General features: G+C 42.8%; 2 protein-coding genes across 2 annotated transcripts; one reads left to right on the top strand and one right to left on the bottom strand.

Annotated features, from left to right (window-relative positions):
- Window positions 1–943: 943 nt before the first annotated feature.
- On the bottom strand, window positions 944–5,385 carry LOC122026867 (PH, RCC1 and FYVE domains-containing protein 1-like). The gene is made up of 9 exons (XM_042585586.1): window positions 4,879–5,385; window positions 4,711–4,797; window positions 4,549–4,638; window positions 4,380–4,466; window positions 4,192–4,314; window positions 2,085–4,115; window positions 1,893–2,018; window positions 1,432–1,805; window positions 944–1,338 (listed from the first exon to the last, which is right to left on the bottom strand). Exons 1-9 carry the CDS (start codon window positions 4,924–4,926, stop codon window positions 1,182–1,184), a joined length of 3,123 nt encoding a protein of 1,040 aa, XP_042441520.1. The 5' UTR covers window positions 4,927–5,385; the 3' UTR covers window positions 944–1,181.
- Window positions 5,386–6,277: 892 nt separating this feature from the next.
- Window positions 6,278–7,752, top strand: LOC122026868. Its single transcript, XM_042585587.1, has one exon. The coding sequence runs from the start codon at window positions 6,436–6,438 to the stop codon at window positions 7,618–7,620; it is 1,185 nt and encodes a 394-aa protein (XP_042441521.1). The 5' UTR covers window positions 6,278–6,435; the 3' UTR covers window positions 7,621–7,752.
- Window positions 7,753–12,936: the final 5,184 nt, after the last annotated feature.

The raw sequence follows: 12,936 nt of genomic DNA on the forward strand, positions 1-12,936 counted from the left end.
TGTACGGCAACACGGATCGGAGCATGGCAATAGCTGGGCTGCCAGCGACGTCGTGGATCGGCCGACGGCTGCTGATGGTGTGATATGGGAAATGGATGAAGGCGGCGACCCGAGCCTACTGCGGTTGCTCAGAATCGATGGTCGCCGCGCGAAGACGCGGGAGAGGACAACGGAGGGAAGGCAACGCTGAGTCGGCTCCGGCGAGGAGAGCGTGAGAGAGAGGGAGAACAGAAGGAAGAGGAGAGGTCGTCGTGCTCGCTTGAGGACTCGTGAGTGCGGCATGGGTGGTCCAGCGAGCAGTGAAGCCAACGGCGGCAGCCTTCTGTGCGTGAGGTGGCGGAGAAGGCCTCTGTTGGTGTTGACGTCGATGACGCCGGCGACGGGGAAGAAGGAGGTGATGGCGACGACGTGAGGGAGTAAGGAGTTGGCGGCGGAGGAGAAGTAGAACGTCCTGCTGGAAGAAATAGAAGGAGCAGCCGGCGACCGGCATCCGAAGTGGCGACCGACGGCGCCTACCGGTGGCAGGAAGGGGAGAGTTGAGGAGAGGAAAGGAGAAACCGGCGTCGGCGGGGAGAGGCCTGCTAGCCCCTTGGTGGCGGAAACCACCTCCTGAGCCTCCCTCCCATGCGTGCTACAATGCCTCCTTAAAGCCCTAGCCTGCCAAAAGACCAAAATGCCCTCCTATCTCCACATAATTACCCCTTTGCCACATATCCATATCAGTCATCATGTGACCTTAATGTTACGAGCTCCAGTCGTGGAAATAGTCTCTTATAAAATGCAAGATAAGACTTCGTATAATAGATCTAATATGATCTTACTCTTGTTAAGATCTTGTATCGACGGAAACTCCATACACCCAATTCTTCTTTATAGAGGAGAGGTGCTTGTGAAGTGACTAGAAGGGAACTAACATATATAACACCAAGAAAATACAAGTGACTAGAAGGGAACTAACATATATAACACCAAGTATTATTTTCCATTTGTTTACAAGTGTGAGACTACCTCAAAATACAGGTATGCCTAGTATTGTGGCATCAATTTTCTCAAACATCAATTACCCTACACAATGATCAAAGAAAAAGAAGACTATCTGCTAAAAAGGATAACTGTTCAAGCTTTCTGTCTAGTTTGTAACCTCACTCTACAAATCTCAGTGTTCCTTATGGTAAACCAATTCAAGTGGAAGGGGATGGTGTCACATCTTCCTCCTCATTTGGTGCACTTGTAGGCAATGAGACAATTGCTTGGCTTGGATAGCTATATTTCTTGAGCACTCTTTCCTTGTTTTCATTCCACCAGCCCTCTGCTTCTTGCGCACCAAACCTCTTCCTCCTATGAATGAATCAAGAACAACATGCGAAATAAGAATGCGGCATCTTTTGGGGTATATTGGTCGGTTTGTGCTACTGATGACAATTAGTTTACCTGAACTGTACCCGTTTGAATATCTTGGCACCACTGCCTTGTTGAATGTAGGTGATGTACACACCAGACTCAAACTGTTCTACGAGCTCTGTTTCTCCATCACTGTCACATTTGATTCTAGGTGATTTCGTGCCAATGTCATTGCTACCGGCAATTGCCGACTTACTGCCGTTGTGAGCACCCTGTGTTGTTTCTAACTCATCCTTAGCACCGTCATGAGTTAGGAGTTGATCACCGGATAAAGAAACCATTGTCGAAGAGATATCCGATTTGATATATTCGTTGTTGTGTTTCAGGAATGTTTCTACTTGAGAATGTACTTCCCTTAAGCTATCGCCATACTCAGAGGGCAGCTTTTCTGTTATATCCTTCAGCTTTAGTGAGGAAGGGAAGAATCAGTGATTTCTATAAGAGAACTTACAAGCTCCAATTACGCATGAAATTTTTGTAAGAGCAAGCACCTGAACGTCTAGGTTTCTGAAAACTTCTACTGCAGCAATGCATTTGGCAGATTCTTGTTGAATTTTCATTTCTGAATTCTGCACGGCGAGTTCTTGCACTTCACATCTTTTTTTCAAATTCCTGACCTGTTAGAAGACGAGGTTTATCGTCCATACTGAAAACAAAAGACAATTCAAGAGTTGTGGATGCACCTGCAATTGCAATTTCTGGACCTCCTGGTTCAGTATTTCGTTAGACTGAATGAGACTGTCAGTGACCCCTTTGGAAAACACAGGAGCAATGGAGCGTGGAGGGCTCGGATTTCTCGAGTACGGCGATGACGCCGGCCGGGAGCTTAGAGGAGGCGACGAGGGGACAATCGGTTTCAGAGCAGTTTGAAGCGCGCTGATTGAGCCGGTGAGAGAGATGTCTTTCAACACCTGCGGAGCTCTGAGCATAGACAGAGATTCTGATTTGGCATCGTTCTTCATCGATTTAGCTTCAAATTTCGTCTGGTCCACGCTCGGCGACACCAGAGATTTCGAAAACTTCATTTCGCCTTTGTCTGGCTTCTCCTTGATATCGATGGATCGACGGGGAATCACAGCCTTCTTGCTAGCAGCCATGAAGTTCCCGGACTCAGCGGCTTTCAGCTTCGAATAGCAAGAGTCGCACACGCGATGAGGCTTGCCCGGTGTCGGCGCCAAGGCGGCTTTCAACACTTTCCTGGAACTGCAAGCATGGCAATGCACCAGGCCACAGTTGTAGCAATTGTGCCTCTTCTTGGTGAAGCCAAATGCTTGTCGACAGCCGGAACAAGCCGACTGGTCGGCGCCGGAAATCCATTTGTGGATGCAAATGCAAGCCGTGAAATTCGAACCGCAGGAAATGCTCTTCACATGCCTGTCCTTGAGAGCTTCGACGAGGGTAGGCGTTTTCCGGTCCTCTGCGTCTCCATGTCCGAGTCGGCCATTGGAGCCTCTTCCCCACGTATACACTTCGCTGCGCGAGGTCAACACCGCGACGTGGCTGGCTCCGCAGGCAATTTCTTCGACCAGCTCACCGACCAGTTTGTCTTGCACCAAACAGGGAACCTTGCCGTCGGACTGCGGGTTGCCGAGCTGGCCGTTAGACGCGCTGCCCATCGTGAAAACATGGCCGGAGGTTGTGAGTCCGAGCGTCAAGTTGTGCCCGCAGGCCAGTTGATGGAAGTTGTAGTCGATGAGCGATGGGACGCAAGTGGGCACCAGGCGCGCCTCCTTGTCGCCGTGACCCAGACGGTACTTGTCGCCGTCGCCCCAAGTGAACAGTTTGCGCGAAATTAGATTGCCGCCGGCGGCTTGCCCCATCACTTCGACAATGGCCGCAGTGTGCCACACGCCGCAGGCGATCTTTATCGTCCTCAACCCGCTCAAGGACTCGACTTCCTTCGGCCGCACTAGACTCTCCCGGTCGCCGTGTCCGAGAACGCCGAACGTCCCGTCCCCAAAGGTGAACACTTTGCCGTTCGACGTAGTCAATGCCGAATGCCACACACCGCATGCGACGGCAATAACTTGCAGCCCTTCCAGAGGGCCGGAAACTTTCTTCGGTATCCATTGACTAGCATCGGTGCCGTGGCCGAGAAGTCCGGTGTAGTGGGCGCCATCTCCCCAGGTAAACAGATCGCCGGAAGTGGATATAGCGCAAGTATGGTACTCGCCGCATGCAATGTAATCCATGTTCCAGAGTGCCAATGACTCGACGAGACGGGGGCGGCTGACGTATCTGTCAATGCCATGGCCGAGCTGACCGCCGGACTGCTCCCCCCAAGCGAATATTTCCCCTTGCCTCGTAACCAGAGCTGCATGCCGAACACCACAAGCTATTTGATGGACATCTAAAACTACATCTGATTCTAACGATCTTGGGATCAACACATCGGTTCTCGAACACAGAGCATCAGCTACAAGTCCGTCAGACCATACCACTCCCCACACATACACATCGCCTAGAGATTCGATGTCATCGTGTCCAGAGCCTTGGCTGGAAGAACTGGGAGCACTGGAAACGCTAAGTCGCACAGAACCATCTCCGTTACTCAATCTTAGTTGCATATTTGTGTGATCTGACCCAACATCTGATCTTGCTAATCCAGCTGAAGGGCCACCAGTGTGATGTTTTGAGCCAAAGCCACGAGATTTGCTGATCAAAGTGCCGCCTTCTAGTCCGTAACTATGGCCACTCGATACCGAGTCCCCATCCTGATCAGGAAATTAAGCAAGGTAGAGGTACTTACTTTTAAGCCTCCAGCAAAAGGATGCAACAAGTATCACTTACATCAGAGAAGAGAATCCCGTCGCTCTGGTTATCAGTTGATCTCAAACTTTGAGACTGCACTGAAGAGATGAGAGCCCTGAGCCCCCCAATCCACAGTTCCAACTCACTTTGGTCCTTGCAAATCTATACAGAAGAAAGATGTGTCACCATTAGAACATGGAGCTAATGTGCTTGTTTCGTACGCTAACCAGATCAAGAGATCTCTCTCCGTTGTTGTAGATAAGAGAAAACGATAAGTAGTCCCTCTCCGGCCGAAGATATCTCCTAAAAACAGCCTGTGAAAATCTATACCAGTAAGAAGTTTGCACTTGATTCATGAATTCATGTACAGGTTCGGTACAGCTAAATGAGACATACAGTTCTCTGTCCAGGAACAATTCGTATTACAGAAGACAATTCGATAGCCCTCTCCTTCTTGTGAGATAACCAAATCAATGTAGTTTCATCCTGGGAACACAAAAGCAGCAGGAAGTTATTATAAATTCATACAAACAAAGACGAAAGGCAACAATAACTCACATTAGAAATTCGGAAGGGGCAGAATTTTGGCTTTCTTTTGCGACTGTACTTGATTAACTGGCTGCCTTTCTTCAGTGCAACAAGCGCCTTCAAATTATCCACGATTCAGTATTCTTTTCTGTCAGAATTGGTTGTTTATTGCCTTGTGAAAGCTGAAGGAGAGGGTACCTGTTGGATCTCGCGGTCGGGGTTCCCATAATTGGCCGGATCTGCCATTCCATCTGAGACGACGGTCGGGTAGAATCATGAAGCGAAGCATCAGAAGAACTATTCCGCCGCGTCTCCATCTCCATCGGTGAGTTGAGGAGGAAGAAGAAGAGGAGGTGAAGGAGGAAGAAGAAGAAGATGATGATGATGATGATTCGGCTCTCCGCCTACGACCACGCCCTCGCCTCTCATCAATCACTGCTAACTATTCTTCTTCCTTCCGATGGCTTCCCGGCCTTACCTCTGCAACCATCGGTCGGCGCCTCGCCTCTTTCCCTCCGCCGGACGCATAACACAATGGATTGAGAAGAAGAGGAGAGCCCCGGGTGTGGAGACGCTACTGGATCGGCGTCCTGGCTGGGGCTGGCTTTCCTTCGGTGTGGCCTCCGCTCGTCGTCGGGGAAGATGAAGTAGCTCGCGTACAAAGCGCTATGCGGCTGCCCCGAGTTTGCGGACCATGAGTCGCAATGTACGGTCGTTCCTCTCGAGCACCGCAAATTATATATATTTCTTTTTAAAATTCGCATACAGTAAGAAAAAATTATTCTTTAAATGTACATAAATTATATTTGAAATTTACTAATAACGAATAAATTTTTTTATTAAGAATTAATAGAAATATAAAAAATTAAGGCCTGACAAATCTAAAAAGATCATAAAACACACACTCAAATTTAATATTTATTACATTTTATACTAAACTTTAAAAAAAACTTAATATGGAAGTCCAACTTTAATATTTATTAAAAAAATACATTTATATTTTAAAATATCTTTTTCTACTGATTTTTTATCTATCTCTGAAAAAAATAATTTTTTATAAAAAATTAAAACTTTAAAGAGATTGATTTGTAATTAGATAATTAGCTCGTAGACTCTCATGTTAGTTGATATCATATATTCAATTTATATTTGATCAATCTCATCAAAAAATTTTATTGAAATAATCAAAAAACCCTTACCCCGAGAGCACATTAATTTGTGCATTTTGGACCATCACAAGGTTTAAACTTCCCATTTTTAAGGTGATTGGATTTTTTTAGAAAATTTTTGGTAAGAATTAATTAGAAAAAAAAATTAAAGAATATTTTTTAAAAAAACTAAATTTACTTTTTTTATTAAAAATTAAAATTAAGTGCTTTGCCAAGTGTGCATATTCTGTACTTCAAATGTACTAATAAATAAATTAAACAAAAAGATAAAAATTAATCGAGTGCAAATTTATACATTTGAATTATATAAAAAAAAAGATGTTTTAATTTTTATTGATTTATTTTTTTAATCTGGAGTGCTTGATATGGTAATTTATAAAAATAAATAAATAAATAACAGACACTTCCATTTGTTCTCCTTAACCAGGTGACGTTTCAGTTGCATCCAGTTCTTCCTCCCGTTTCTTAAATCGTTTCCTTTCTTCTGCGGCCTCAAAACTCCTCCTTTTCTTCCCTTAAACCCTAGCGCTGTTCACCGGATCATTCGAACCTAGGGATTTCGATGCGTTTATGATTTCTATCGGCGATGGACAATTCGATGTTGGGCGGTGGCTTGTTCCCTTCTTCGGTCGCTGGGAATCTCGATCTCGATCCCTACGTGAACCACCACCTCCACTTTCATCCTGGACTCGACTACGGCGGCCAGATGTCTTCTCTCTTTGCCCCTTCGTCCGCCGGCGTGGCCACCAGCGACGACGAGGACCATTTCCACGCCAGCGACGAAAACGGCCACGACCCTCGCTCTCTGCCCGACTCCCGAGGCAAAAAGGTATCGCCTTGGCATCGTATGAAATGGACTGATGAAGTCGTGCGGCTGCTCATCTCGGTGGTGGCGTGCGTCGGCGATCACGAAGATGGCGCCGTGGACTCGTTGGCGGCGAGGAAGAAGCACGGGGCCTCCTTCCAGAAGAAGGGCAAGTGGAAGACGGTTTCGAAGCTGATGCTGGAGAAGGACTGCTATGTCTCTCCCCAGCAGTGCGAGGACAAGTTCAATGACCTCAACAAGAGATACAAGAGGCTGAACGAGATTCTTGGATGGGGGACTTCCTGCCAGGTCGTGGAAAATCTACCCCTGTTGGATTCCATGCCCCATTTATCTCCAAAAGCCAAGGATGATGCGAGGAAGATCTTGAGCTCGAAGCACCTCTTTTACCAGGAGATGTGCGCGTATCACAATGGGCAGAGGATACCAAGTTGCCATGATGTTGATTTGCATGTCAGCCAAGTACCCAAAGTCACTTCTGTAAGGGATGGTAGAGGTAACGTAGAAGATGAGGGCGAAGATGAGGACAAGGAGGATGACAATGACGAAGAAAGCGAAGAAATGGGAAAGTGGGAGGTGGAGAAATTCCGGCTTGAAATTGATGCAGTGCTTCATGACACAACTAGATCATCATGGGAGCATAGAGAGTGGTTCAAGAGGCGTGCTTTGATGCTCAAAGAAGGCAGAATAGAGATTGAGGCTGAAGCACTGGAACTAGAGAAGCAACACTTCAAGTGGCAGAGATTTCGCAGCAAGAAGGACAGGGAGCTTAAAAGACTGAGTCTGGAGAATGAGAGATTGAAATTGGAGAATGAGCATATGATATTGCAGGTGAGGATGGAGCTGGAGCTTGGCTCGGGGAGGCTTGGGGAACCTTTGAGTTCTTCTCATCTTGTAGCAGAGAGGGAGAAAGTAAGAGACCCAATGGAACTAGCTATGCCACATTAAAGGTACTGCTTCAGTAATACCATCTTGTTAGTGTTCGTTGCCTTGTTAAATCTTCTGTGTTTTCTTCTCTTGTTAGGAAATTACTTGGTAGTTGTTATTTCTGTGTTTATTATATTATTGGTGCAACTTGTTCCCTTCTTATTGTTATGATCTTTATTCTTCATATGCATCAAGATTCATGCAATGAAGAATCCCTTCCATTAGAGCTTGCTCATTGCTGCAAAATAACCATTTTTGTTATTTGAGATGAGCCGGCATTACCTTGCCTGGAGTATTCAGGATTCAAGAATTGTTCATTCTTGGTGTCTAGTATGTGATTCACCTGTCTAGGTTTTTTTTTCAGTTGAAATTGGCAGTCTGATGCCTCACAAAGATCTGAACTATGTGATTTCTCAAATGCTTGTGTCTTTCTTTTATGGTCTGCTGCAAAAGGCGAAATCGCTCGCTCTCAGCGCCCCCGCCGCACCCAATCCAAGGTCATAACGAGGGAGGTAAATCACGGTAGCCGAGAGGGCAAGTGTTGGGTGGGGTGAGGTACACAGGGTCCAGAGATTTACATCTTTCTATTATTGGGCAAAAAGACGATAACGCTTGCCCCCAGCGCCCCCGCCGTACCACGCCCAAGGCCATCACGAGGGAGGTTAATCACGGTAACCGGAGAAACTAGTGCGCAGTGGGAAGAGGGACACGGGGACCAGGGATTTACGCCCTGACCCTATGATTCGAACCCACGATCTCATTGGGCAATCTTCTACGCACTAACCACTCCGGATAACCCCGTGGGTATGATCGAAAGAGAGAGAGAGAGAGAGAGATCTATTGACTGCACTAGTATTGCTTAGACTTAAATAACAAGTTTTTGTTCGAGTTAGGTTTTGGGAGAGAGATCTATTGACTACACTAGTATTGCTTATAGGCCTGTTCAACCGGTCGGTTAACCGGTTTATCGGTTCCGGTTAATTCCGGTTTATCATGATTTATTTAAAACCGGTTAACCGACTAGTAACCTCCTTTGCTGCAGCCAGGAACACTAGGGTATATTCCTAGTTTTATCGGCTTACCGGTTAAACCGGTAAAAAAAGTCCAAAACCGGAAACCAACCGGTAAAAATCGGTTAACCGGAACCGGTTAAAACAGATTAACCGGTTAACCGGTAAACCGGAACCGGTAAACCGGAACCGGTAAGCTACCGGTTCCGGTCCAATTTTTGGTTTGCCGGTTTTTTTGCACAACCCTAATTGCTTCGACTTAATTAACAAATTTTTGTTCGAGTTAAGTTTTGTTGGATTATTAGTTATGATAGTGAGAGTTTGGTAGAGGAAGTTAAAATAGGGCTTTGGTCCAAGTAAGATTCATAGAGTTAATAGGTTGAAGCGGGATTAGAGATGTGCAAAGTAGAGAAAAGTTAGACTAATTTATTAACAAACTATGAGATGGATTTAGTTCCTCTTTTATCGGCCTTGAATGAGCACACACTCAATATGAGAGTTGCCTAGTGGTGCCTCACTCTAATTGAGAGCTAGTCTACATTTTTTGTTTAATTCATAGAATGAAAAAGAATTATCTTTATATTTGATTGAAAAAATATTCTAAATATTATATAAGGAATAATCTTTAGATAAAAAATATATCTTTACATAAATAATTTTTTTTGTCTCATCTTACTTGCATGGTCTACTTCAATTGGCCTAATAGATACGTCTAATGTGATTGGCTCATTTGAGTTGATCGACATGATCAACACATCTGACCGAATTGAATCAATTCATTTAACTAATCCATCTCGACCGAATTGAATCAATTCATTTAACTAATCCATCTCGACCGATTAACTAACCCATCTGACATGTCTAAATTAACCAATTTATTTAGCTCGACTGTTTTGTCTTGCCGATATAATCATGCCTTAAGTAGTTGAGTAAGATCAAATATTTTGATATAATTAATAAAGGAAGTTTAAATTAGGTTTATGTTGTGTTTATTAATGTATTTGTCAAGTATGTAGATGCAGAGAACTTAACACATAATTGCAAGAGCAATAACGACTCAACACCAGTGTTGAGTCCAAGTATCTCAAGATTAACCGAATACTTGACCGAGAAAGGAGTACAATAAACTTTGACAAACGAAAAAGTCTAAAGCACATTAACAAACGGAAAAATCCAATTGACATTTGGTCGACAATGCGATTCAATACACTTTAGTAGACGAAAAAGTCTAACTAGTCCCAAAGGACCTTACTTATGGCAAAAGCTAATAAGAGTTAGTGGGATTCACAATAGGGTAGATGAGGATAATATGGAGAAAAGGATCAATAACACTTAGGAACTCTAAGTGTAGATAAAAATTACAATTTGATCATAAATATCACTTAAAAGTTATTCTTCATCCTAGGAGGCCTATGCTTGACTCTTCTTGTGATGAAAAGTGTACTTGGAACATGATTGAATTCATGTACGACTCACTTATATCAAAATTCATCCTAAGTTAGAATGATTATTTGACCACACTTCACAAAAGTAACAACCTACTACTTCACCATTCTTGTGCAATCAATCACCTCTACTGAAGCTCCAGCCTTGGTGTGAAATACTAAGCTTTTTGGTGAGAACATTAAGTGTCAAACTTTGCATGGCCAATGCTACCTAATGGCATTTTTCATGTGACTAAGGCACAACAAACACGTGTATGCAGAGAAGTTAGACAATGAACAGCTACCTAATTAACTGAATTCACTAAACAAAACACTTGAACAAATCCTGAAGCCTAATGCTGGGGACCCTCCAGTGAGCCATTGTTCCTTGTCTAGATTTGCCTAGGCAAAGCCATGAAAGAGCATGAATGATTCGAATCCTTTGGAAATTAAATATTTGGCACTGTGTGGCCACCAGTTTGTCACTGGACCATACATGCTTCTTCTTCACCTTCAAGTAACCAGGTCAGTAAAAAAAACTTAGACATTTTTGTTTGTCTAGTAAAAGTGGAAAAAGAATGAGAAAAAAAAAATTACGATTGTTATGTCTCATCTTCTACTCCATGGTCAACCACGACCACTTAGACTCATAGTCTTGGCCTCCTAATCTTTGCTCTCGCTTGTCTCTTGATCTCGCTCATTGACAATATTTAGACTCAACCTTGATCTCTATAGACCCTGCACAACTCACTAAAATGTGGCAAGCTTCTTGTCATCATGGCTAGGCATATAATGCTAGATATTCATTTGTGGGATCTTGGAAAGGGGAGGTTGCTAATGTAACTTTGAGTTGCTGCCCTAGATTTCCCTAGTTGTTGCATGATTTTAAGCAAAAATAATTTGTGCCCAAATTCTTTTATCGAAGGAGATTCGGGCTTATCAATTTTTAAGTAAATAATTGAATAGAGCCCAACGGATGTGGTGTAATAGTAAATCACTTGGTCCCTTTTCTCGCTGGCACGCATGGTAAAGACATTTCTAATGCATATGAGAGATCACGGTTCGATCCTCTGTTGGGGATGCCTAGATATTAAGGGAGTGATTGATTTAGAGAAATAGGAGTGGAGAATGAGAATGAGAAATTATTGATTGTCATTGTTAATGTTTGGATTATAGGAATAGGAATACAAATAAGGGAATGAATCCTTGAAATTGGGTAATAATTCATTCTCATATATCTCCTCTTCAATGAGTCATTATCCTATTTTCATTAATCAAAATATTCTCTTATTCCAAAAATATCCTTGATCTAAAACTAAAATTTTCTCCCTTAATATCAAATATCAAAATTTATTTATTTATTTTTTCTTTCATATCACTTCTCTCTCATTGTTCTCTCTGATCATATTTTCTCTCTCATCATTTTATTACACTTTCTCTCTCCTTAATCTCTCCTATCATATTCTCTTTTCTTTTTTTTTCTCATTACACTTTCTCCTTCATCATACTTTCTCTCTCCTCAATCTCTTCCATCGTACTCTCTTCCTTCTTTTTTTTTTTATCATACTTTCTCTCTCTCAATCTCTCCCATCACACTCTCTTTTATCTTTTTTTTTTCTCATCACACTTTCTCTCTTCTCAATCTCTCTTGTCACACTCCCTCCTTTTTTTCTTCAACACACTTCCTCTCTCATCATATTTTATTTCTCATCATACTTTCTCTCTCCTCAATCTTTCCCATCACACTTATTATTCTATTTTTTTCTCATCACACATTCTCTATCATCATACTTTCTCAACATTGGAACGATCTTATAGGGACGGTGAAGACCGTGGTGATCAACTATTAGTGTATTACTATGAGTCTTTTTAAATGTACATGATGGATGAATACGAGGGGAGTCCTCCCGAACGTGAAGCTCGGACATTTGACTAAATAACTCACATAGAAATAATTAAGATTATGAAATTTAAATTTTAATAAAATGAATATTCTGAACATGCACCTAGATAAATATTAAATTTTAAATAATAATATCTAATAATTGTATTTGATATCGAATTACAAATTATTTGTTTAGCAAACTTTAAAAACACAAAATTAAAATTCTTGAGAAAAATTATTTATTTTACCAAACCAAATAATGTTAACTAGAATTTATTATTTATTTTATAATAATTTTAAATATCAATGTTATCCAAATAATTAAGATTTTATCATTATTATCATTGTCTGTTTTAAATACTCTATCATTCTTTTCCATTTCTCCCTTATAACCAAAATACAAATTCTTTAATAAAAATAAATCCCTAGATGACTTGTGAATGAGTTCTGGAATCTGGTAAGGAACGACAAAGCAGACAAAAGAAAAGAAAGGGAAAGAAATAAAGGGGTAAAAAAGACACAGAAGAGAAGCTCTTGTCGTATCATCATGCACTGGCACTGCGGTGGATCGCAGGATGGTTTACCTTGCGTCAGGGTCGAGTAAAACCAGGGCCCCACCTCTGCTGTGGGCCCAGAACCATCGGTGTCGGTGGGAGCAGGTGGCCGTCTTCCGCTTAATCGATATTATTTTATTTATTTAATTTTTATTAAAAATTTGAATGGATTTGAGAGTTTGATTTTAACTTAGTTCTCAACCCTACTCTCCCCTCTTTCTCCTGTAACTCACCGACAAAGTGGATGGTAATCTAAGCCGCTCGCTCATGTCAGCAATCACATGCCTCCTCCAGCTTTCTCCCGTCCCCCTCGTCTTCCTCTTGACTTGTCTTCCAACTTGCTCCGTAAAGTTAATGCGTTTCCATCCACATCGCTACACTTGTCCTCCCGCTGCCAGCCCATGCATCGCCGCATGCCAATCTGCATGCCGCGTCGGTCGCTTCCAGTTTCCTGTTCCTTTAAC

This window comes from Zingiber officinale, chromosome 10A (assembly GCF_018446385.1).
Source record: "Zingiber officinale cultivar Zhangliang chromosome 10A, Zo_v1.1, whole genome shotgun sequence".
Lineage (NCBI taxonomy): Eukaryota > Viridiplantae > Streptophyta > Magnoliopsida > Zingiberales > Zingiberaceae > Zingiber > Zingiber officinale.